Here is a 26704-nt window from a genome sequence, read left to right as displayed (position 1 = left end):
ATTAACCTGAGAAACCTTGGTTAAAGCACTTGATTAGCTACAAAATGCTTGATGAAATCACACCATTTCTGAATATAATTCTGTAGGGTGATTTGATATTTATTATTCAGGCTTGTTTCTTTGTAGGGGTGGTGTAAAGTGAGGTTAAATAGAGTCCTTTTAAATTTTAAAGCACCCAGTGCTCTGTTTCTAAAACATCATTTGTCTTTTTTGCACTGATGCTGATGAATTTGGAGTATCTACACACTTCAGCCCTGCTATACACTGCAAAACACTTTATAGCCCTGAGGGTCACTGTGCATGTGTGTGCGTCACAGTTATATTTAGAATATAATTGTTCAGTGATAATGATAGAAATCCCTCACCGCACAGTGTATAACACACACAAGGAACAGGATGACATGCTGGTAATAGCAACCGCATAACGTACATAGCACCAGTCAGATAAATGTTGTAGCTGTTTGTTCAAGATATGTAGCTGCCAGCGGTGACCCTGCTCCAATTATACAGCTAATTATTTGACACTAGCTCAAAGAGGCACAAGTTACAGGCCTCCCCAAATGAATCCTGTGTGCTGAGTGATAGATATGAGCTTAAATACATCGATATGTCAGTACGGCTGTGCTTTGAGATGAAGGTTTAAATTTACATTCGTTCAACTGGCATGCACCGTTTTCCACAGTGAGAACTCATAGCATGCATCGTTGCATCACTTTTCCGTGGATGTTTCATACTAAAACACACAGTTCAAGTTAAAATAATGCTGCGTTCCATTTGTTTTCGGAGATTTCTTCCGAGTTCCCGGTAGGAACTTTTCATTGGAACGCCCCCCCCCTCAAGTCAGAGTTCCAACTCACAATACTATCCAACGTCTACCTGTGGTCATGATACTACGATGTTATCTGTGCGAAATGCAATTTTTTTTTACAGCTGATACATCCATCTAGGTTTTACGACTTCTGGAACATTTTCCTCTTGGGTGTGACAATGCTTTCTCAAAACTAATTACAGCTTGGCACATTTTTGTGCTTTTGAAGTACCTTCCCGCACATTTCAGAAAATGTAAAAGATTTAAAAAGGTAGACATTTGTACCTTATTTACCACTATATATATTAGCATTTTGAAAGCAATTTTACCTTATTTCTTAAAGTGAAACTTTGGCATACCGACCATAATTAAGTGAACAGAGCACATCAAATGTTCTAATGTGCGCTGAAAAAGTTGGATGTAACTCGATGTCATGATGAAGGGAACGTCGCGTTGTGTTCGTAGAGGTGACATAGCAAACGGCTTGCATTAGCAAAACTCATTAAGAGGCGGATGTTTCTCTGTCCTGCGATCTCTGTGGAGTAGTTAAGTTAGGAAAGAGCGGAGATTGGGGTGGGGAATTCTTGCCAAAGCCGTCCAAATCGGGAAAAGGTGCCGACCTGCCAGAGAAAGATCCCAAACGAGGATCCAGAGAGCACCCAAAGGATGCGCAGTTCTGTAATGAGCTTTGTTCTCCAGGGAGGAACCTTCTCTATTAATGAATATGGTCTGCTATAAAAAGAGCCAGGCACATGGAGAGGAGAGGGGAGGGGAGGTCAGACCAGGGTGTCTGTTGCCTACTTTGGGGGAGCGTTGCCATCATGCCTAGGCAAAAGAGGTAGATGCCAAGGTCGTTCAGTAATTCAAACAGTTTTTTTGCATTTTGTTTCTGTGGCTCAATTAGTAGGAGTTGATTCTCACAAACGTATATAAACGTATATCCTGAAAGCACTTACCTTTAGGTCAAAGCATGCATGAATGCAAATTAATTTACCCTCCCTATTATTTAGTACTTCCCTCCATTCAAAAGACTCCGAGTCGGACAGGGCCTTTTTAAATAGCATTTGGGGCATTATGCCAACCTTCTGTCTCGTATTAATAACCTCTCTCAGTTCAGCTCGACGTTTGGAGGATTTACCGGTTTAGCCCTCTGTTTGACTGTAAGCATTGTGTGGGTGTGAATGGATCCAAAACATTTCAGTTTTCCAAATTAAACGTCTTTGTGTGCGTGTAAATAAATCTGGGATTGAAGGCGTCTCTGTTTGCGCGTGCATTGATGTGGTGACTGGATTTGCGCGTTTGCCATCTCTGCCCCGCCGTGCCGTTGTCCTCATGACACACATAACTGTCAGCTGCGATTGTGTTTCCAGTGAACTGGCAGTCGACACAAGCCCTGGAAAGCCCTGTGTTTGTGTGTTACGCATTTCTAGAAGAGAAGGAGAGAAGAAGAGGGAGATAATAGAGAACAGGAAAGACAAGAGACAAAATAATTTACAAAAAAAGTGCAAGGGTGTTCGTTATACGCATGAATACTGCTTAGGTAATAGCTTAGCCAGAAATGAAAATTCATTGTTTACCCTCACTCTTCTTGTTTGGTGTTAATGATTGATAGCGAACCATCATTGGTTCTTGCTTTTTGTAACCAATCACAATGCCGCAAGTTTTTTTTCGTTGAATAATGACTTATATTTAGATTTTCCTCACCCAAAGCTACCTTTACTTAGTTCTTGCAGTTTCTCCTGCTGTACGTGAACACACATTTAAAAATTCTTGTCTGATAGTAACCACGTGTGTTGAGCTTTGCACTGCCCATGAGTAAGTTATAACCTTTATTTCCTCCAGGGTGGTCTTTTGTTTGTGTCTGTGCTCTGACCCATTTATCTGCCAGTATGACTCATTTTGAGCTGAGATCTGCATGTGTTTGTATTAAACTCCCAAGCACTGGCCTCCGTCTCTGGGTGCTAAACTTACATGGCTACCACAGAAAAAGCATTTACGGCACAGCGTTATAGTTCAACTACAAACTCAAAGGTCAGGAAACGAAAGCATAAAACCCATCGTTATGGGCAATGCAAAATTTGGTGCATTCATGTCTGCAAGAAAAAGGAGTCATTTATTCAAGTACACTGCTTGTCGATTAATCGGTCGGTTAAAAAGTTCCCTCAGAACCAAATACAATTCATAGAAACTAAGCTGCAGAAAAGCATAATTCAGAAATCATCATGGTTATAACATCACAAGCTCGTTTAAATGTTCACATTTATTCAGTAACTTGACCCGCCTTGATGAACGACACGAGGCAAGTGAGCCAATCCTAAAAGAGATCGTTTACATACACAATTCTTAAAGTTACAGTGGCAAAAAATAGCGTGTTTAAATCCAAAGCCACTGTACTTCCACTGGAAATGAATGACTTCCTGCCTGTTGTTTGTTGGATATGGAAATGTGGTTTAATATATTAGAGAAAGATTGAAAATGCTGTGCTGGCCAAAAACAGTATTTGTGTGCAAGTGTGAGAAAGAAAATACACAACGAACGGCAATGAGACAAGGAGGACACCTTATTTTTCACTCAAATGACCTTTAATGTTATAAATACAAAGTTGACAGGCATGGACACGTGAGCCACACACACAAACACACATGTCCGGCCACACGCGCACACACACACGCACACACACACACACACACACACTCATGCGTCTCACTTGTTCAGTCTAAGTGCCTCTGCACCAAAGCAAAAGGGGCAGCCAGAAGAAAACTATTGATCTTGTCTGCCTGCGTCCTCTTCATTTGTGCTAATACAGGTGATGTTTCACACCAGAGTAAGAAAATAAAACAGCAAAACAAATCAACAACAACAAAAAAAAACTCCATAAACATATTCTATTCTTTTTTTCTGTTTTAGTAAAAGATATATGTTACTTAATATAAGTTACTATAGTTTTATTAAATAGACAGAGCTTCTTGCAGAGCTGAAAGAGCCCTAAATGTTCATACGGTGAGGAGTTTCTTGACTTGGTTTCCTAAACACCAAAGTGTGTGAAGCATGTGTACTTTCCCGCTTCACCAGTCCAGTGCAAAGCTGAATCCCATTACGACAGATCAGATTAAGCCCAAAGCATGAAAGACCATGTTCATAAAATGGCAATTTTACATTCAGCATCTGCTTTACTGCAAGGACGGACATCGAGGTGCATTCAAGAACCATTAAAGACCGAAGCTGCAGAGAAATGGGGATTTCATTATTACTAAGGTATATACGTATATGTACTACATACTGCACGATGGGTAAAAAAAAAACGACAGTTCTCTTAAAAATTTAATTATCATCATTTGCTAACCCTTATGTTGGACCAAACCTGTATGCCTTTGTTTTTCGCCACTGGAAAACACACAAAGAGTTTTTGAGAATTGTTCTCAGTTTTTATTTGGAAGTCAACAGGGTTTCAGTTCAATGTCATTTTGGACCCCATTTATTTTAGACTGCCCATTCGACCCCAGTTTGAAATTTATTTTTCACAGAAAAAAATAAAATCTCGTTTAGTCAAACTTGAGTAAATTATGACAATTTCTTTTTTTTTTTGTGAACTATCCCATTAAGAGAAAATTTAGTTTTTGCACTTTTTGGACATGAAAGTCAAAGTGCCATTTGTAAAGTGCCAAAAGATAACAACAGAGGGAACATGATACACCAATATGTTGACCAGCACAACTAACTGAATGATATTTGGCTACCTTGAGATTATTGCCATATCTGATAAACATTTAAACTTGGTTCAACTAAACCTCTTCTACTAAACTTCCAAACATTTTCTGCTTTCCATAAGAGTGGGCCACTACTAACGACATGATGATCTCAGTTTAGTTTTCTAACCATTCTCACGCCTTCTCCCTTATTTTAGTTACAAAATCCCTAGGAAGGTTGAATTTGGGTATGTTTTTTTTTGTGTGTGTGTGGAAATGTTACAGACTCAGTGTGTGTGTTTGGCTGTGTGTGACCAGTGGGGTAGGGGCTGTAAATAGGTCAGGGGCCCCCTTGGGCCCCTGTGTGATTCTGTGTGTCACCCCTTACACAACGAGCAGGCAGCTGTCTGAGAGATTCACATGAAATCCCTACTGAATGTGCAATTGTCAATGTACACGCAAGCACTTGCATTTAGAGAACGGGCTGCTCAGATGTGAATGTCAGTAAGCAGAGATTAAATGCTCGTGAATATTTCATGTTTTGCTCTTGAAACAACTGCAAAAGACTCTCTACTTTCTCTCCTGTCGTAAAACTACTTTGACATTTTGCGAGGCCTCAAAGTCACCTGTTTATTGCTCCTGGAAGGCAGGCCGTGTGTGTATGTGTGACCATGTTATTGACTGATTACATCAGATGCTTTGATTATGCCCCAAGAGACGTCCTCAGAATTAACCGTCCTGGCTGCAGTATTATAAGCGATGTTGCAGAGGAACTAACTTAAAGTGGTGACTCTACTAATTAAGTAGATTTTCAAACAGAAATATGCATGTCTTGCCTGCGCTACTTGCTGGAAAACATTTGCATGGTTGCCTGGTTCTTTTTAACCAATGGTTCATTAGCATTTTATGTTTAAAAATATTTTTACAGTTAACTACTGTAATATGCACTGCATAATGGGTATTTTTATGCCATTTGCAGTACTTTATTGTATATGGGAATTTGCTGTACTTTACTGTATGCTCAAAAAGCAGTAGTAGCATTATATTGTGAAATGAAATTATGAAATTGTGCAGGCTACTGTAAATGGGCATGGTTACAGTAACTTACTGTCAATAGGGCTGCCTTGTAAAATTGCAATAAAAAGTTTAACAGTGTAACATATGATTATGACTGCAAAGTTATTATGATAGGATTTCACATCTAATAAACCTTATGATATCTAATGATAAGTAATTTTAGCCTTTAAAAGGTATTTCTTGCAGGGAAGCATGCCTGTAATTTAGTCATTCTAAATTATGACTGGTCTGTAGTTTTTTATAAACTGCAGTTTCAAAGTAGCTGCTGAAACACTGATTCCGGATGTGCACCAATAGCACAAAGACACAAAGAGGGGGAGAAAAAGAGAATAACTGATAAATAAAAGTTTTCAGTCTGTCAGAGATGATAAAGGGCTGATCCGGCTCTGTAGAGTGTGTTTGTGAGCATCAGCGTTCTCTTCCTGCTCTAAGCTGTTGTCACACTGCAGTCGAGCCTCCGCTGTGTTACAGGATGCCAAGAGCTCAAGAGGGGTTATCAGAATGGAGGACCTCTCACACACACCGAGCAAGTATTTGGCAAGGGAGGTGATCTGACTACACTAAATTTCCCAGTGAACTGTCCCACACCCCATAAAAATGATCAGTGACCTTATGTGTGGGACTAATTTGGGAGATGACGTTTCAGGCTGGAAGAATGTTGCCCAAATGAGGTCATAATGGCATTTGATGATGCACCATACGCAGGGTCATTGTGAGAACATATAGTGCTGAGAGCAGCTGTCATTCTTCTGGACTCTGATCGATAATGGGTTCAAAACATGGATTCTTTCTCTTCACAAGTATGCAGCAGACATTTCAAGAGAAAGGTTGTGTTTAGATTTGATCATAATCATGAAAAAGTGTATATATATATATATATATATATATATATATATATATATATATATATATATATATATATATATATATATATATATATATATATATATATATATATTATAGTAAAAATATATATATATAATAGAGGTAAAATGTCAAGCTGTCTACACTCACCCAACTGCTAATGGGAAAATCAACATGATGCTTAAAGTGGATGAAAGCATTGTGAGTCAAGGCAGAGCAAAGTCTCTAAGCTTTGGTTCCCAGTGGAAACCTGTCATCCGCTCTGATTTAGTCCTCCTCTTCCTTAAGACAGAGGAAGATGGCTTACAGCAGCCTTTATGGCATCACCCTCACTAAACCAGCACTGCAGAGATACGAAAAGAGGAGGACAGTGTCAGAACAGAGCTATTACTGAGCAGCTACTGCAGAAGAGACAAAAAAGAGACTAGATGGTATGACTGGAGTTGAGTTAAAAAGAGATACAGAAGAAGGGGAGGAGATGAGATTCGAGAATGAGACAAAATAAGATAATAGAGGATATATGGGAAGATAAAACGAGACGAGCTGGGAGATGAGAAAAGAAGACAACAGACGAGACTAAATTAGACAAGACAAATGACAATAAGAGAATAGAGGCAAAGCAAAGACGAGAGAAATTAGACAAGTAGTGGAGACATGGAGACATGAGAAGTGACCAAACAAATGATGAGAACAGACAAAATGAGACCAGGTGAACCAGAAAGAGACAAGAAAAGACTGAGTGAGGAGGAGAAAAGATGAGACAAGGAGAAGGATGAGGAGAGAACAAAAGAAGAGATGAAACAAGCCAAGACAAAATGAGGATGAAACAAGATGACAAGACAAAGGACTAGGAGGAGTAGAAAGAGACATGACGAGGAAGACAGGAGACAAGACAATAATAAGATGAGACCAGGCACAACAATCAAGAGAAGAGAAGAGAAGAGAAGAGAAGAGAAGAGAAGAGAAGAGAAGAGAAGAGAAGAGAAGAGAAGAGAAGAGAAGAGAAGAGAAGAGAAGAGAAGAGAAGACAGAGATGTGAATGGAAGACAAGGGAGAGACTAGATGTGACAAGACAACAAGACAAATGATGGAACAGAAAGGAGACATGATAAGGAAGAGAGGAGAAGACACAAAAAGAAACAAGATGAGATGAGCCACAAAATGAAGAGAAGCTATGAGATGTAACACGACAAGGAAAAAAGAAGAGTGTTTTAGCGTCTCTCCGTTGGGGAAATTCTGCAGTGCTTCATGCATGATGGACAGAGCGTGACGGACACACCTCTGCAGACAGCAAATCAATCCAGCAAATCTAAAGTCTCACAGAGCCCAAATTCAGTCCTGTGCGAGACCTGCAGTCTGCAGCACTGCCTCTGGTCCCCAAGCTCCAATCCTAAACAAAAGTTAAAAAAAAAGAACTAAGATCAATATTATTTCCTAGACTTTTTACTAAAGGCTGAACCAAACACTCCTTAAATCAGCTACTCTCTGCACACAAATCTAATTTGAATCTCTTCTGAGCCTTCTCCCACACTTTCATTTTGTTCATTGGCACATCAAGAATGTATGAGAAAAACTTTGAGGCAGTGTCTCAAATCCTAACTAGAATGCATCTACACTGACAGGGAAAATGTATAAAAGCTTTAGGTGCGCAACATCTTGTACCTAAACCTAACTACCTATAAGGCATACTATGATGAACCTTTTTATGGGTAAATAAAGTACAAAGTTGTTGAGGGACAAGTAATCTGAGAATGTACAAGGCCTAAATTGCTAATTGTCTATCTATGGAGATTATTGGTAAGACACAACATTCAAAATTGGTCATGGGTTTTTTCCCACTTCAAATGATGCTATCATTAACTATTTTTTTTGTCAAGTTGAATAAAGTTCACCTAAAACCCAAAGGGGATTTCACAGGCTAAAAGAACTTTTAAGGAGTACTCAACCTGATTTGAAATCCTACAAAATTGCTTGGTTTACTTAGTAGAAACTATCATTTCATACAGTGCACTCTCAGAAAACGTGCAAAAATGTTACCTTTTCGTTGTACAACAGCTTGTCACCAGTATAGTAACGTCAATGGAGGTGAGTAGTACCTAAAGGGTTCATGTGTATTACTGCTCTACAGCCCCAGACCCACTGTATGATTTTTGGTTTTGATTTGCATCGTGAAACAATCGTGGCGATTTCTGTGGCTCCTACCAATGCTCTTTCATTGTACAATGAGAGGGGTTCAAAAACGGCAGTTGTCATGGTGTTGCGAACAAAGATAGTCTATGATACAGCATGATCATCATGTAGTGGGTTTAACTGTTACGATGCACATGTACTGACCAACCAATAAAAATGCAACATGAAATAAACGCATGGTGCTAAAACATGACACTCAAACTCTTGTTCCTTTCTCTTTCACCGCTCCAACATTTTGTCAGCTTACATATAAAGTACGACCACTAAAGTGTGATTTATCATGCTCTTTTTGTTTACCACTAGCACATGCTGATGACATTTTAGCCAAGTGTATTAGATCCATGTCACACAGTGTATCACGCAATGATCTTATAGGACTGCTAAAATCGTGCAGTGTGTACCAGGCTTTAGGTACCAGTTTGCACCTTTTAGAGGTAGATAAGTAGTCCCTCAATGGACTCTGTTCCAGTGGCAAGCTGTTGTATCGCTAAAGTTACAACTGTTTTCATATTTTATCAAAAATGATCAAAGATATCTATTTTCTTGTTATTTGTTTTGCCTCCCAACCACCAGTGTACTAAATTAGAAACTGCTAACTGATTAACTTGCTAGCTTACAACACGCATCCTTTGAGACCCAAATGTACATGTGACACCTTTCAACTTTCCAATTTTCCACAAAGCATTATCTAGAGCCACAGATTAGCTTAACTAATAAAAGCTAATGCTTAAAATAACGTTAATGACCACTGTGGGTTCTAGCTGCATCTGTTTGAAAATTGTTTGGTGCGTACCACATACACTCCAGCCTCTATTTTTAACGCTCTGAGGTTTTGTTTGTACATTCACAAAGAAGTAGCATGCTGCTAGTTCATTAGCGTTCTGTTTGAGAGAATGCGTGCGAGTATCTCTACAGATCTTCCTGACACAGGCCACCCCTGCTGCATTGCTGATGGTGCTTGCGGTTTTGGAGCTGAGCAGACTGCAGTGTTGTGGCACTGTTAGTGCCTGGAGACTCAGATAAAGTCCTGCTCTTACGCTGAACTTGACTATCGGATAGCACTAGGGCTCGTCCCATTTATCACCTGTTATATTACACATTAATATTCATAGAGGAATAAAACACCAATACAACTCCTTCCCAATTTCTCTCTTCTTCTAAAGGGCGATGACATAGTCACGCATGATTACTCTCAGAGTTCACGGCAGGTGAAAACGGCACACACTGCAGCGTGTTGCTATAAAATTTACTACCTCTGCTGTCCACCTTTATATTGCCATGGTGCTGACATCAGCATAATTCATTCGACCTCTACTGTTTGTTTCTGTCACAACATTTTTAACAGTATTTTCTTTTATGTTTTTGAGGAAGTCTCTCCAGGTATTTCCTGGCTCAGCTGTAGACATGCACTTCTGTTTCCCTGAAGAGTCTTTCTCAGAATGGGGTTAACACTTTCAAAATAGTGCTGATCTGGTGATATCTCGCTGTAACCAGTAATCTGAAACGGCCCACCTTCTAACGAATGAGAGAGGACAGAAGGAGAGAAAGAGACAATGAATGAGAACGAGGTGAGATTGATGTGCCGACACACACACATTCAGTCGAGGGTTGTGACCTGAAGTTGAGACTTTAGACAGACCAGCTTGTAGGGTTTATAGACTTCAGACTAATTTTCAACCGGGTTTAGTGAGCATGTGCACGTTTTAAGACGCATTATGTGATTTCTTCACCGTTAGAGCCAGTAAGTTAGATGTCAGAGAAGTTGCAGAGTTGGATCATTTTGGCTTGAGAGGGGTGTTTTTTATAAGCCACTACCTCATAAGGGCAACATATAATAGGTTAACTTTTAATATTTTTTTTTATATACTGGAAACTTTGATGTATATAAGTAATAAAAACATTATAAGAAACATTAAATTGCTCAATTCCTGTCACTCTTCTCGACTTCTCGACTCGTCCCATCAAAGCAACACTGACTCAACCACTGGTGTTAGTTTGGGGCGAAACTGTCTGTTTGACTGACCAATAGCAGATGGGATGGGAACCTCTAATTCGGAAAATGCTATCTCAATTGAGTTGAAATATTGAAATATGATTCCTATTATCATTCTCTTGCATTGACATATAATTTTCTTTTTACAGTCACCATTTTGCTTTAGGGGCTTTGTAGATGGGAGTGTTTTGGAAGAAGAAAGGTTGTATTTCTGTTGGGTTCCACTAGTTGTGCAGAAGTGACCCGCTGAGGCTCTTAGGAAAATGAAAACAAGAAGTCAACAGAATATTAGCTATAGAATATATAGATTGTTAAAAGCAGCAGCTGAGATATTTTCCAGAGCAGCCCAGACCAGAAGCATTATTCCCTTAAGCTCTTTAACCCGTTACAGATGGATTTAGCAACCCTCAATCACGCAACACCCCAGAATCAGCTTTCCCTCTCTGCTAAAAACTCCAGAGATGAGAGGATGTGCCTGCTCTACACATCTCTCTCCAAAGTTGAATATAGGGATAAAACATGCCAAGACAGATGGGCGAATCTGCTAGAAGAGTAGTGTCAGCTTTTGTATGTGGTAATTCAGGAGTGAAACTGCTCCTTTTTTAACTAATCACCATCAATCCAGCATCTCGCCACATGCTAACCGTGTTGGTATAGTGCTCAACCATAAAGAAGTCACAAAAGATGCTGCCATATGCCTGGAGAAATTAACTTTGTGTTATTGCAGCTGACAGAAACCAGTTCGGTTCAAAACAAGATATTTGTGTACAATTTTCTAATGATCATGGCAGCAGTAATTCATGCACTGATGGTCAAATAATGGAGAATAGCTATAGACCCAGACATGCTGTGAGGCAGAGAGCACTGTCAGCGTTTTAAAGAGACTATTCAGGTGTCTGGATTGCAGTGGTAATGCTGCAGAGCAAACTATGCCAGATTGTAGTAGTCTGCTGAATCCTGCACAACATAGACGATGAGGAACCGTGCTGAAACAAATGTCTAAATGTGCCATTACCATAATTTCTTAATGGAATTGTGTTAAACAACTAAAAAATGCGGGCTAAAACAACACTCTCGGTGGGAGCGATTCCCTCGAGTGCTGATGGTGCAGTGTGAAGAGAGAGGGTCACTTTAGCTCTGCCCTTGAGTGGCATGATGTGGTAGCCACAGGAGGAATCACATTTGATTAAAAAAAATTAAAGCCTTGCCAAAATTGCAGAATGCTGACATATTTTATTCTCCCCCACCTATAGCGCAGCGACCAGCCACACGCACTCACACAAACTCACACACACTCACATGTTTCCCTCTATTGCTCTCAGTATCACCTGGAGGTGTTATTGCTGGACTGGTTACATCTTGTGTGTAAGGCTTTTCGGTGCAGTGCATACAGGCTTACTGAGATCAATAATGTCCTTTCCAATACAGGGCTCAACAATAAGGACGGTACAATGGCCCGGGGCCCAGTGAGAATGTTTTCAGCCAGTTCACTTGCCCTGCTGGGCCACTGTATTCATATTAACCATCTACGTGCGGTGTTATGCCTTCAAATTTAATCATTGGGGTTTTTTTTTTCAACATTTTCAATGTTGAAAGCAGTTGTGCTACTCGGTATTCTTGTGAAAATCGTAACACATCTGTTTTTTTTTTTTTTTTTTGATCAATTTGATGCAGAATACTGTTATTAAAAACATTTATCTTTATGGTAAAATGTTCAATCGTTATTGTTCATCAGTATATATGTATTATTCGACAGGGTGAAAACTACTAACCTGACAAGGCAAGCCGAAAAGAATCCTTATTGTAAAGCCCTGCAATAAAATTTGATCAATCCATCTTTTGAGCAGTCAGTCAGTCTGTGACCCCTGAAAAAGCATTTTCAGCCTTCCATGGAGTTGTGCAGACAGTTTAGAAGAGTCTTCCATCTTCTATTCGTTCATTTCACACTGCATGAGTCTGGAGAGACTGCCTTGTATATCCCCCACTTATATTTTCCGTTCTTTGACCGAGCTAGTAAATAAAAGCTGAGATAGGTTACTGGACAAGTCTTCGAGCCTCTCTACCTATCTGTCTTCCCGCTGTCTTTTCTCTTTCTCGCTGTCTCTCTCTTAAGTGTGAAACACAGTGTTGTCACTCTTCCCCAGTTACATTACTAACACTGGGTAGAGCGTTGTGTGTGTGAGAGAGAGCATTATTTCTACTCTTTTAACCGAGACCAACCCCTCAGATCTGTCAGAAACAGCTGAAAGTTCACCGTGACCCTCTCAACTGTCTGAGTCCACCGATAAGAACCTGTCTGTCCTGCCCTGCTCTTCTTCGTCTTAATCTAAAACTAAGGTTGACACATTCTAAAAAAGTGCACTTTAAACCTCTTTATAGTAAAGAAAACTCCTTCGCTCTGTCCGCAGCTCGCTGTGTGTTCATCAAAGATTTCCCAGCGTCCCTCTGTGCTCTGGTCACACCTGCATGCCTGGTTTGCTCAGGTCCCCGTTGCCGTGGTTACCCCCTCCTCCTCCACTTCCTGCCCCTCGGGTGACCGTCTCCTCCTCGTCCTCGCTGTCCAGCTCCTCGCTCTTCCTCTTGCTGTAGCGCTCGTACAGGACCATGAGGACGCCCATCACCCAGGCCGACACCGTCCCGGCGCTGAAGATGACGAAGCCGATGGCGATGAAGAACAGGTAGTCCCAGTAACCCAGTCCCTGGTGGCACTCCGATCGCAGCTGCATGCCCACCTCCGCCAGGCGCTGACCCAGCATGTCCGGCGGCCCCTGGCACACCGTCTGGCCCTCATCTAGAGAGGAGAAGACAGAGGAGAGGATGAGGATGTTCTTCCTAGTAACACAATATGACCCCTTTAAGGCGTATAATGCATTATAATTATTTATAACTTATGTTGTAATAAATCATATCTTCTTGTAAATAATTCTATTCGCATTTAAAACTTATAGTGTAACAATTTATTACCTGTGCTTACAATTATTCGTAAGATTGTACAATGCATAATTTAAGGCATTAAAACTACTTTTATAATGCATTATATGCAAAGGCTTTAAGTAAGTGTTATCAAATGAAAAATGAAGCAGCTGTCAACATTTTTGAAAGATCGCTTAACACTGCTGAAAATGTTAAAATATAATAAAATGTTCTTGAAAAATAATATAAAAATATTATATTACAGTTATTTAAACCACACAATTTTAATACAACTTTACAATATATATTTATATTATTTTTATGTATTTACATATAGAGAAATATTATATATACTGCTAATAGCTATTATCTGCTATACTATGTTTCATATAAATGTAGCAGTATAAATTAAAATATACAAATACACAAACACACACACATAAACATACGTTTTTAAAAACATTTTAGATGTAAGTACAATTACTAAATACATTACTAATACTAAAACCTGAAAAACAATGTTTACTATTAAAAATGCTTAAATTCTGTTTGTCATCTTTTATTCTGACACAATTTCATCCTCTCTGTCACTTCCACACACACACACACACACAGTGTCTTGAGTCCTCCAGCAGTGGCCCTGAGGAGGAAACAGGTCAGTAACCATCATCCCCATCTTAAAGTCCAAGCCCAGCAGAGCATCAGCCTGTCAGCTCAACATATCAGCCTGACAGAATGAGCCACAAACACAAACCCTGGCTGAGACTTAGGCCGGACACAGCTCAGCTTCTGTGACCCTCAGCTCCTCATTACATACGGTGGGTACAAAATCCAGCTAAAGACTCATCTTTTCTTCATTTGTCTTTTTGACATTACACTCAATATCTTTTGTCTTATTAACTAACGTCTGGTCGTTTGGCGATGTGAGTTAGGAGAAACGATGCCGCTTCACCTTTAATCAAAAAGCACTAATTCCTCCATTACAAAGATGAGAGGAGACTGAGAGAGCAGGGGCGGCGATAAGTCACCTCTGGGTTTGATTGTCCTGGAGAGAGTCCTGCATTCAGCAGAGATTTAATGAGCACCTTGACCAGCCAAATGTACTTCAAATCTCAGTGTTCAGTCATTACGAGATGACAGCGCATTTCATTATTTTTTAATTAAAAATAAAGCCAAAAAAACGAGTGAAGCACGACAGGTCTTTAGATAAAACTTTGTTCGCATTTATTGAACTTGGATGACCTTTAAACCAAGTGTTTTAAATGCTAGTTTCACGCCTAGTCAAAACAACTATGAGGAAGGTGTACAGTGATAGCAAGGTTTAAAACTGTCCATAGATTACTGTCCAAAAATGTAAAGTGCTGATTAACTTTAACCACTGAACGTCCATGGCATTTCCATTCGCTCTAGATTTACTGAATCTGTTTTTGTGTGTTTGTTTCCTCCTAAAATTTTCTACCTATAAAAGCCTATTTCGGCCACTGAATAAAAAAAAACGATTATTGCAACTTTTTAGTGTATTTCTCACAATTCTGAAATAAAAAAAATGATTAAGCCATAATTTGGAGTTTAAAGTTGCAATTATGAGGAAAAGGGTCAGAATTGTGTGATATAAACTCCCGATTGCGGGTTATAATGTCTAAATTTGAGGGGGAGGGGGAATCATATGTTCTCAGAAGTGTATGTTAATATAATCCAAATTCTGATTTAGAATTCACAGTTGCAAGTATCTACCATTAATGTATCTACCATTAAAATATCTCTTGAATAGAATTTTGTTCCGCATGTTCTTTATTTTAAATGATGCTACCTGTTTTTTCGAGGTGGAGAACCACTGAACCCAGCTGTATACATCATTTTGCTTGTTTTATTTTGCTTGATCTCATTCTAGTTCTAGCTGAAATATGTTTATTGGTTACAAGAAATGTGAGAATCAATTACGTCCAATGTCATTAACGAAATCACGAAGAAACTAATAAAATTGCGGCATCTCTTTTCTGTGTAGATTATGAAAATATTTCCCAGTAGGATCGGTTTTGCAATTATTTCCGAATTACGAAAACCTTACAATCCCTCAAACATTTCATTAGGCTTCTCTGCCTGGGAACGTGTGCACAAACAAAACCCAACATCTGAGCCACCTTCAATGGAAAAGACCACCTGGTGCTAAAGACAGGGATTACAGGTAACTAATCTTCTCCCATACAAAAAGCAGACAGACATTATGCAAGTCATTACGATGATTAGTGTGTCCCATACCCTGTGAACTGGGCCAGGAACAACCACCTGCCCCGGCAGAGACACGGTGACCTCTGGGCTTTATTGCTGTCAGGTCGGTCTGCCACTACAGTCGAGGTTACATCAGGACAAACAAGGAAAATGTGCAACTATCCGAGGCTCTCTGTGCTTTTATATTAGCCACGTCTTTCAGATTAGATTAGATAGTAATACGATTATTAAAAGAGCAAGTCTGAGCTTTCAGCGCCCTTCAAGATTCAATCAAGGTGCAGAGGGATTCATTTTCAGCCCAAACAACACGTCTTTCTGGAGGAGAATTTACAAAAACATGTCCTGCTATTAGTCCTCTTAAATGTTCATTTCATACAATAAAATTTTGGTAAACGATACTGATATAGCTGCCTATGACAATAACCATCATGACAACTCTACCCTCCGTACGTGACAATATTAAAGTGTTTGGTCTTGGTGAAACAGATCTACTGTGCCGACTTTCTTTACATCCGCCACATGCTGCTGTGAGCATGTAAGAAATACTGCTGCTGAACATATAACACATGGGAAATTACCCACGGAGCTCCCCATAGCAGATCTATACAAGTGGAGCTGGGGAAGGGGGAGGGTTTCTGAAGAAGTGCTGCAACTGCTACAGCAAGCACTAGCTGTCACGGTCGTGGTTTCGCGAGAAAGGAGCTCACGGCAAGTAACGTAAACTTAAACGGATTTAATCCAATAACGGGCAAAAGTAATAATAGATACAGGCAGGCAGGCAGAACATAAACCACGTATGTAACCTTGACGATCGGACAAACGTGAACTCAAAACACACAGGACTAAATACACAACGTAATTGACTAAACTAACAAGACACGGCTGCAGACAATAAAGACAATTAACTGGAAGGCACACAGGGCACATGGCACGAGACAAAAACAATAACACAGTCCTGAGACGTGACACTAGACGAATATTTAAATGTTGAGAAGTGAGCTCATTGGCTGAAAAAGAGCCAATCAGCTGCACCATGTGATGATGTCATTATGAGAGTAAAAAAGACCCACCATCTAGAGAGCTAAAACTATATTTTTAAAACTATCCTTACTGTTATCATTCTTCTTGTGTTTAATATTAATGAAAGAACTCTCTTATACTCACCAAGGCTTCGTTTATTTGAAATGTAATTTAAAATGTAATTTATTTAATGCACTGCTGAATGTTCTTTGTCTTTAGTGTCACATGATCCTTCAGAAATCATTTTAATGCTGAGCTGGTGCTCAAGAAATGTTTATTATTAACAGCTTTGTGCTGTTTATTTTATTTTTTAGTAAAGAAAATTAAACAGAACATTTGTTTGAAAGCAAAAAAGTGCTTTCGAACGCACATCCAGTCACATCCAAAATATGTATTTTTTGTTTACATGATATATGTGCGTGTACTGTGTATATTTATTATGTGTATAAACACACACACATGCATGTATATATATTTTAACAAAATATATTATGTTTATATATTAAATATATTTATACATGCGAATACATGTGAATTTCTGCGAATATATACAGGCAAATATTTTCAAAACATATGATGAATGTGTGTTTACAGATACATAACACACACACATATATTATCAAAACAAAAACATTTATTTAGTATGCGATTAATCGCAATTTGACAGCACTAAAATAAAAAATTATCCCTTTTGATCTATTTAAAGCACATTTAATTGCACATTATTGCTGTTGTTGTTATTAATGATAATAAAAATATTATATATATTATTATATATGGTAACCGAACCCAGAACATTCCTTTAGACCACAAATCTGGAGATACACTTGGCAGCACATTATAAACGGCTTGCAACATTTTCCAATTAGCTCCATAACATAACAGCCTTCCCATAAGCACATGGCCGAATGAGGAGCCTGCAAGTCTCTGCTCTGTCACGCACATCCATGCGTCGATTTAAGCGTTCGTGAGACCACTCGAGTTCATCCTGACAGGACATTAGATTGCATGAGCGTACACACACGAGCTATATTTGGCTGTGTTTCAGGCACATGCACTAGGGCTGATATGGTTTGGTCTGACAGGAAGCACCGTGGTGACAGAAATGAATGCGTTTCTTAATGTCATCGTCGAAGCCCTGCGTGGATCAGAGATTAACACAGAAAGCATTTGCAAGACGCCAACAGAATGTGACACTGAACGGACCTCGACGCCCTCAAATAAATCTCACACACACACACACACAAACTCGTCTCTCAAAGCCCTGCCCAATGTATGACCTTACATCGCATCCCAGACTAGAGGGGTTTCTGTGTGTGAGGACACAACGCTCGCTCTCATTATCGAAAGTCCCATAACCATAACTCTGTCATTTATGTGTAATCTGTCCTCCTCCTTCTATGATTAGCCTCTCTTTCTCCTTCTTTTTCCCTCTCCATCCATCCTTCTTTTCTTGAGGGCATATTAGTTCAGAGCGCGGTCTCTTGCGTCATCATCTGTGACACACACACGCTGAAAGAGGCCGATTGCTCATTAGATTGCTCAGAACGTGTCATTACAGAGATAATCTCACTGTGCCCGCCGTCAAATTACCCACAAGTCACCGTTTCCCCTCACCCCAGAGGTACAGCGATTTTTCTTGCCGTTTTTGACGGGACATTATCACAGCCCTGTGCTATCTGTGTGCAAGACAGAGACTATGTAACACACGTACAGTATATGCAGAATAATTATTATTAATTTCAGCAACGGTTTTAAGTCAGTTCTTTCTATCTTTTGCTGTGGTGTGTCAATAGAAAATATCAGTTTACATTACCAAGCATAAACAGATTTGCTTTATAAATTGACTATTATTAACTAAACTAAATCAACATTTTGTCTGGCCATCCTTTGCATTTAAAGCACTTGCACTTAAGCATAGTATTTCAGGGAGCTTTGCAGGATGAAAAAACTGTTGTAATCATTTTTGACCATTTATGACTATATTTGGATTGCATTCTCAATCCTTTTGCCCACATATTCATTTGTTCACTTTATGAAAAATGTTTAAAAAAAGTTTTTTTTTTTTTTTTTTAAAGCACAACTCTGGTTTTAACAATTTTCAAAAAATTGCGTTTTTCGACATTTTAAAATGTATTAGGAAAAAATATTATTTTATATCAAAAACAAATAAAATCAAAAACACTGATTTTGATATTTTTGTGTTCTGTAAGTCTCTTAAGTTAGAGAAGGTTGCATTGATTTTATTTCAAAATGCAATAAATATTATCATGTATATTTATTGCTTTTTGTAATAAAATCAATGCAGCCTTCGCTAGCTTAAGAGACCTACAGAACACAAAATATCAAAATCAGTGTATATACCAACATGGGAACCAATTAAGAGGCATTTCATTTTCTTACAAAGTCATTACAAAAGACAGTTATGCTTCATCAGCTTTGGTTAGTAAAATGTACAGTGGTCTTATTTTAACGTGATCGCCTGGGTTCGAATCCACCTCATGACAATTTTTTTCTCCCTTTTTAAATTTAAAATCAAATCAGAAAGGCATTTATTTTCAACAAAAATCTAGGAAATGACCAAAAAGTTGAAAGTAAAGTTTTGGGTAGGGTTAGGGTAGGCATCAGGAAGGCTTTTTTTGTTCCAATAAGCCATGGCATCTATTTAATAAATCGAATTAAAATGAACATTTACGCTCTGTAAGTTGCATTCTGTTTTATAATGTACTTCCATACTGAGGTGCAGATAACTGCCGCTTGCAAGGAATATAATTAATAGCGCAAAAATCCTATTTGCGCTTAGTTTCCCTTTAATTATTCTTGAAACCAACGATAAGACCACAACAAAAGTCATGCAATTTAATCGTTATAAATAATGTGTTGAGTTTATGTTGTGTCCCGCTTTATAAATGTTCTCTGCACAAAGAAGATTTCTGAGGGGATGATAAAGATGATCAAACGCGACCAAGGGGCATCCGCAGCATGCAGGGTTAAACCCAGAAGCCCCATCTTTAAATGTCCCATCAGGTTCTTGGAGCAAAAAACGAACGGGGTATGCTGCTCTGCTGAGACCCGGGCAGAGGGGGAACTGTTTTAGTGGAACACGCTGCATGGGTCTAATAGCAGCCAGATAAATCTGAACAGAGAGTGACATCCTGCCTACTCATACAGCTTCAGTCAGCTGTAGTAATTATGGTCTCAGAAAGGGGTCACTCCCGGCAATGCCACGGGGGACAGTCCTGTCAGATATGCCTCCTTCAAATGACCTGGGCACCGCGAGGGTAAATAGAGCTGCAAATTGGAGTGTGAACGTCTTGTGATGGGACTGTCCGTCTTCACAGAGCTGCATACTCAAACGAAGGCTCAAACACAGCTTCCTGGTGCTCAAAAATGTCCTTTTATAACCAACTGAACTCTTATGTTATTAATCGTAATGAGGGTTTTGTCACAAATTTGTCACTAAAATATAATATACATACAGCACTAATCATAAACGATCTCGTTACTTCTTTAGAAAGCAGAATGAAATCAGTCATTTTACATATGCATTCAAATTTTAAGTTAGCTCATTCACTTTTAGAAACGCATTTATTAAACACATTTAAAATTATGTATATTTTCTTATTTATTTGTCTCTATTTAGTCTCTAATTTAGGTTAGCAGGAGAGCACACAACGAGTATAAAAGGTAAATAAAGCGTTTTAATCTACTTAGAGATGAAAATAAACGATATCATTAAAGGCAGGCAGGCAGGATATAACCACACGCACATAAAGATGAGATCGGACAAACAGAACTGAAACCACAGGACTTAAATACGCCGGGTAAATCACTAAATTAACTACACACAGGTGAAGACAATAAAGACAATTAACTAAAGTGGGTCAAACGGAACACATGGCAAACGACAAAAACAATAACAAAAAGTCCAAAGACGTGACACATAGCTATTTAAAATACGCAAAACAAATTTATAATAAAAAAACAATTAATAGGAATTCTAATGAATGGCTTTCTGAAGATGACGGTAATTAGACGGTTCACCTTTAATTATGTAACTGTGTTGTTACTTGTTATTGCTAATTAGATTTTTGGTGGTATTTGCCACAATGGACTGAAAAAGATTCATTTTTTTATTTCGTTTTTTTACGTTTCTGCTTTGTCAACACTATCTCAGACCCACAGAGTGCCTAATGGGACATGGTGATGGGAAAAATATGGAACGGGAGGAAAAAAATATATAAAAAACTATCTCTTTTTTGAAGACAAAACTAATTCAAGTCCTTACCCGACTGAGTTTGAGTAGGAGATGTTATTGCCGTCTAATATTAATTTTATCTTGTTGCTTATTTAATTTTTAATGTTACAGGAAATGGATTCACCATATTCAGAAAAAGTCCAAAATGTCTAATCAAAAAATGTTTTTTGGGGGGAATGCGATTGCAAAAACTAAGATTCTCGGTGGGATGCAAAACTTTTACAAACGAGTGCAAAGTGTCTCGTTGGGAACACAAGACTGGTGAACAAAACATTTGTGAATGAAAGTACAGTTTCTTGTGGAAATGCCAACTTTTGTGAGTTAGTGCATAGTTTGAGGAAAGAGACACAACATTCTTAGAGGAACTCAAAACTTCTGCAAGTTTATCTTGGACTGCAAACTTGTTTTGAGAGATACCAAAATCATTTTAAATACAATTTTTTTCCTGTCCCATTTTTTCCATTACTATATATGCCCCTTAAACTCTGTGAAGACCATATATATAAAACAGACATGAACAGAAGGTTACATAGTTCCCACTTTCCTGCTAAATAACCCCAACTAAAACCAGCATAAGATGGTTTTAAAACCAGCTACACTTCCAGCTTAAACCAGCTTAGACAGTTTTTTTTGTTTCTTAGTTTTTTTGCAGGGCTTGATTTAAAGTAGTGCTGTCAAATGATTAATCACGTTTAATCACAATTAAAGCTTTTGTATATTATCCATATAATATATATAATATCATCCATTTATATATTATCCATATATAAATACACACATATTTTATTTACATGCAATTCATATATATATATATATATATATATATATATATATATATATATATATATATATATATATATTCATATCTCTCTCTCTCTCTCTCTATATATATATATATATATATATATAGAGAGAGAGAGAGAGAGAGAGAGAGATACACATAATATATTTAACATATAAACATATTTTTCTTAAATATATAGATATGTGTTATATATGTTTATATATATATATATATATATATATATATATATATATATATATATATACATTATAAATATGCAAATACACATATATACACACATATTGTATAAATTATTTGATAGCACTACTTTAAAGTACCCTTTAACTTTTTACTTGACTAAATGGGCCAGTATAGCATCTGAATAAATATAGTCCTATCTAATTTTTTAAAACATGCACACATACAAAAAGTGTATCCTCAGGGTGCTGGAACTGCTAATTGGTACGGCCAAAAAGCGTACTTCAGCCTAATTAGATCATTAGTACTTCATTATTAGTAGCAGAAGGATGTGGTGATGCTAATATTGCAGTCAAAGCTGTCGCATACCTTCACACACACACACACACACACACACACACACACACACACACACACACACACAGTGTATCAGAGCGAGATCTGCTGTATCTGTCAGCTCCTTACAGGAAACAGTCCACAGATGGCATACTGTCTACAGGAAGCTTTCATCTTATCATTATTTTTATTATACACAAACACCTGCTACCATGATAGAATATATATAATGGAACATCTGCTGCCGTTTGCAAAAACCTGATTAAGTGTGTCAGACAAACGCCGCTCTTATCGTGACTTGTTTTATCATCAGCAGTTCTTTCAAACACTAATTATTTTAGGTCTCTGGAGCCGCGATGGGTTTTTTTTTTTAAAAAAAAAACGTTATTGTTATCGGACATAAAGTTCTGGAAAGGTGCAGGAGGCAGGTCTTGAAAGAGACTGAGTCATTATTTCATTTCGGAGACATACGAACAGCAGGTGACTACCAGACAGAGAGAAATGATTTCAATAACCATCTGTTTTGACTGAGACCCGATGAGTCAAATTCATTTCATCAGTGTTTTTCAACTTTTCATCAGGGGACTTCGACAATAAAACTCGGAAAGGTCTCTCATTTGTCTCATCACGCGATCAAGCTCACTTTAAGGGACCGTTCATCTAAAAATGAGAAATCTGTCTTCATTTGCTCCCTGTCGTCTCGTCCCAAACCTGCGTGACTTTCTGTGCTCTGTGGGACACACAAAAGTAGTTATTTTTGGGGTGAACTACGGCCGAAGCAAACATTTCTGCATTCAGCGATGGCTAAGGTGCCACAGTGGTGTTAATTGCTGCGAATTATTCAGTTCTGTCTTGTTTTCAGTGACACTTTTTCTCAAGGTTAGCGTCGATATCGCTGAGTGTGCAGCGTAGAGACTGTAAAGAACGCCCCGCGGCTTTACCGTTAGTCTCGTTTCAGCCGCTGCTTTGGAAACACAGAATGCGCCGTCAATATAAGAGTGTGCATTAAAAAAAAAATGCTGAATCCTTTTTAAAATCTATTATGATATGTTTGAAGATCTATTATTAGAAATCTGCTTTTTTGTGTTCATGGAGAAACTTCATGCCACTTTTAAAAATGTTTCCTTACACCTTGAATAGACGTGAGTGTATGTTTTAATCACGACATTTATATTATAAGCATAATTAAGAAATGTAATTTAACTAACGGCATTACTTCAAACCGAAATCTAAACTGCTGTATCAAAGAAAAGTCAAATTATGTTTAGAAGGGTATTTATAGACTAATAAGAATCATAATCATAACAATAATAATATAAGCGGGATGTCATTTCCTTGTTCTCCGCTTGACTTTGGTTTTTAATTTAATTTATTAATGATTTTTCTTCATTATGACATTATTATATGGTACAAAACATATATTTGATACAGAAAAATTTAAAAGCTAATCATGGCAGAGATATATATCAAGTCATTGTGTGTATAAAGTCCGTTTTTAAGTTTTTTTTTTTTTTGTAGTTTCTTTAATGAACTGGTTTGTAGTAGTGCTGTCAAACAATTAATTGCATCCAAAATAAATGTTTTTGTCTTCATAATATAATTTTACATGCACACACTCAATATATATATATATATATATATATATATATATATATATATATATATATATATATGTGTGTGTGTGTGTGAGTCGATTTTTTAATTAAAAAACTGACATTTATTACATATATTCATCTAATATATCATTCTAAATATATGCTGCATGTGTCTAACAGGACATAATATACACAGTATGTAAACAAAAACCTTTATGTTGGATGCAATTCATCCCGATTAATCATTCAACTGCACTAGTTTTTGTAATAAATGAATATATTGGAAAATAAATATTGGTGGATGAATACGCCGCTTCGCAGCGTTTTCTAACAGGGAAGTTCCTCTGAGATCTCAGGGAGACTGAAAAACACACACAGTTCGATGCTTATTAAAATGTGCTTCAGGAAAAATGACATCATCCAACACATGATTCATGAATACCTCGGTGCTTCCGTGGCTTTCATGACTAAATCCCTGCACCGAGAAAATCCACAGCTTTTCCTGAGAAAGGCCTGCTCGCCAATTACCAGAGCAGTTCAGTTCAGACCTGAATGAATTTCTGTGCTGGTTCCGGTCTGGTTTATCTCTATTTTTCTCACGTTGCTCGCCGAAAAAAAAACAAAACAAAAAAAGCCAGTGCAACAAGCTCAGTCATTCTAGTTAAAAAGCCTGGTAGGGACACCAGTATGTTCGGGCTCAGTGTCCAGCACACAGCATGTGCTCGTCTCTTCAAAAAAAAAACAAAACCTTATGTCTGTCAAATATCTGATGCCTGTCCACTGCGTCCTTTCCTGCCAAACATTTCATGGCGCAGAGATATTATAACACTTGACAGGACTGCTCTCACATGCACCTGTTTGTGGCTCATGAACTGTGCTCCAATATCTTAATGCCTTGAGGTGATCTCTTTCATAACAATATGTTGGTGCTGTCAAATGATTAACTGTGATTAAACACCTCCAAAATAAAAGTTTTTTATGTGCATAATAAATGTGTGTGTACTGTGCATATTTATGTATATAAACAGTAAATACACTCTCATACTATGTGTGTGTAATATATATATATATATATATATATATATATATATATATATATATATATATATATATATATATATAAACATGCATATGCATAATAAATAAAAAAACTTTTAAAAATGAATATGTTAAAACTAAATAGTAAATAATGCATGATGCTCTACATTAAAATCTAATAGAAGGGGAAAAAATGGCACGCATTAGCCTAAATGGCAGCGTTTTCTCAAGTTCTCTAGTGTCTCTAGTTCTCTAGTGTGTATTAATTTAACACCAGTGACTTCAAATGCATTCAGCCTGCTATTTTCGAAGCCCACTAATTATGCAATTGCGTATGTTAATCTTTAAGAGGATGAAGTGCTGGGAGGTGGAGACTTTCCCCCACTCTCGTTCTGAATCTCAATGAGGATGGACTTTCTGATAAGCGCGTGGTGGTGGGGGGATTATTGTACAGGAATTAGCTCAGACGGCAGAGCTTTATAAAGTGTGCTTTTAGAAAGTCTCTGTTGTGTTATTTTATGTGTACGTGGCGGTGATGTGCTGAGCCGTATTCCCTTGACCCTCATGACGACCTTGTAGCACAGTGTGATGGGGCACGCTCTGTGTTGAGAGTGTGGTCTCGTGACAGAAGCACTGGACCAGCAAGAGAAGTTAAGAGGAAGAAATAAACTCAAATTACACGAAGCAAGGTAACTTTTTACGAGATACACAGTCGCTTTTTGAAATACACTAGCATTCAAATACTTAAGAGGTTAGATTTCTTTTATCATTCGTCTTTTTTTCACATTCACCAAAAAGAGTAAAATGTTAATACTATTACAATTCATAAAATGTTTTTTATTTGAATATATTAAAATAAAAATTTTATTTCTGTAATGTAAAGCTGAATTTTCAGCATCATTACACCAGTTTTTAGCATCACATGAGTAAGTATTAATTTAAAAAAAATATTCACCCCAAAGTTTTGAATATTAATGTGACACAAAATTTCTATTTTCAACAGACGCTGTTGTTTTTAAAATATTTATTTACCAAAGAATTCTAATATATAATATTTGCTGTTCAGAAAACATTTCTTATTATTACCAACGCTGAGAACAGTTGTGCTGCTTCGTACCTTTATGGAAAACGCAACCCATTTCTTATTCTGGATTCTTTGATTAATTTAAAGCGCGAGAGAACAGGTTATATTTATTATTTTCCATCTTTTGAAACATGACGAATGTCCTTACTGGCACTTTTGAGCACTTTAATGAGTCCTGAGTGCTGAATACAAATATTAATTTCAATTCAAAAATCATTCGTTCGTTTAAAAAAAATGATAATAATAATTAAACCTGTTTTGAATAAGATCAAATTTACAATGAGGAAAATTATGAGCCGTAGTTATAAGAAGCACAGCCTACAGAAACAAAAAGATGTTAAAAGATGATAAATTCGCATATAACGTCGCGATTCCGTAATATTGTGTTTTATATACACAGGATGCTTTTGCAGCAAATGTGAGTACTAACTGTTGCTATTTAGTAAAAAATAATAATTGCAGCAATGCACATTATAAATTCCGCTGTAAGGCTGCACCATAGAGCTCTCCTGAATGTCAACTGCACGTATACTACTAAATAAAGGAGCAAGCCCTTGAGAACGTGTATATTACCCGCTCCTACCAATGACATCAGCTGAGGTGGATTACGTTCAGCGACCGACCGGTGACC

General features: G+C 37.8%; 1 protein-coding gene across 1 annotated transcript in view; it reads right to left on the bottom strand.

Moving 5' to 3' along the window:
- Nucleotides 1-3368: 3368 nt before the first annotated feature.
- LOC122324529 (leucine-rich repeat-containing protein 52-like) overlaps nucleotides 3369-26704 on the bottom strand; it is a 106671-nt gene continuing 83335 nt past the window's right edge. Inside the window, exon 2 of the mRNA XM_043219035.1 lies at nucleotides 3369-13409. Within this exon, the coding sequence (XP_043074970.1) occupies nucleotides 13075-13409 (335 nt within the window). The 3' untranslated portion in view covers nucleotides 3369-13074. The remainder of the gene's footprint in view (nucleotides 13410-26704) is intronic.

This window comes from Puntigrus tetrazona, chromosome 20 (assembly GCF_018831695.1).
Source record: "Puntigrus tetrazona isolate hp1 chromosome 20, ASM1883169v1, whole genome shotgun sequence".
NCBI classification, from domain to species: domain Eukaryota; kingdom Metazoa; phylum Chordata; class Actinopteri; order Cypriniformes; family Cyprinidae; genus Puntigrus; species Puntigrus tetrazona.
This window is presented reverse-complemented; position numbering and strand designations above follow the sequence as displayed.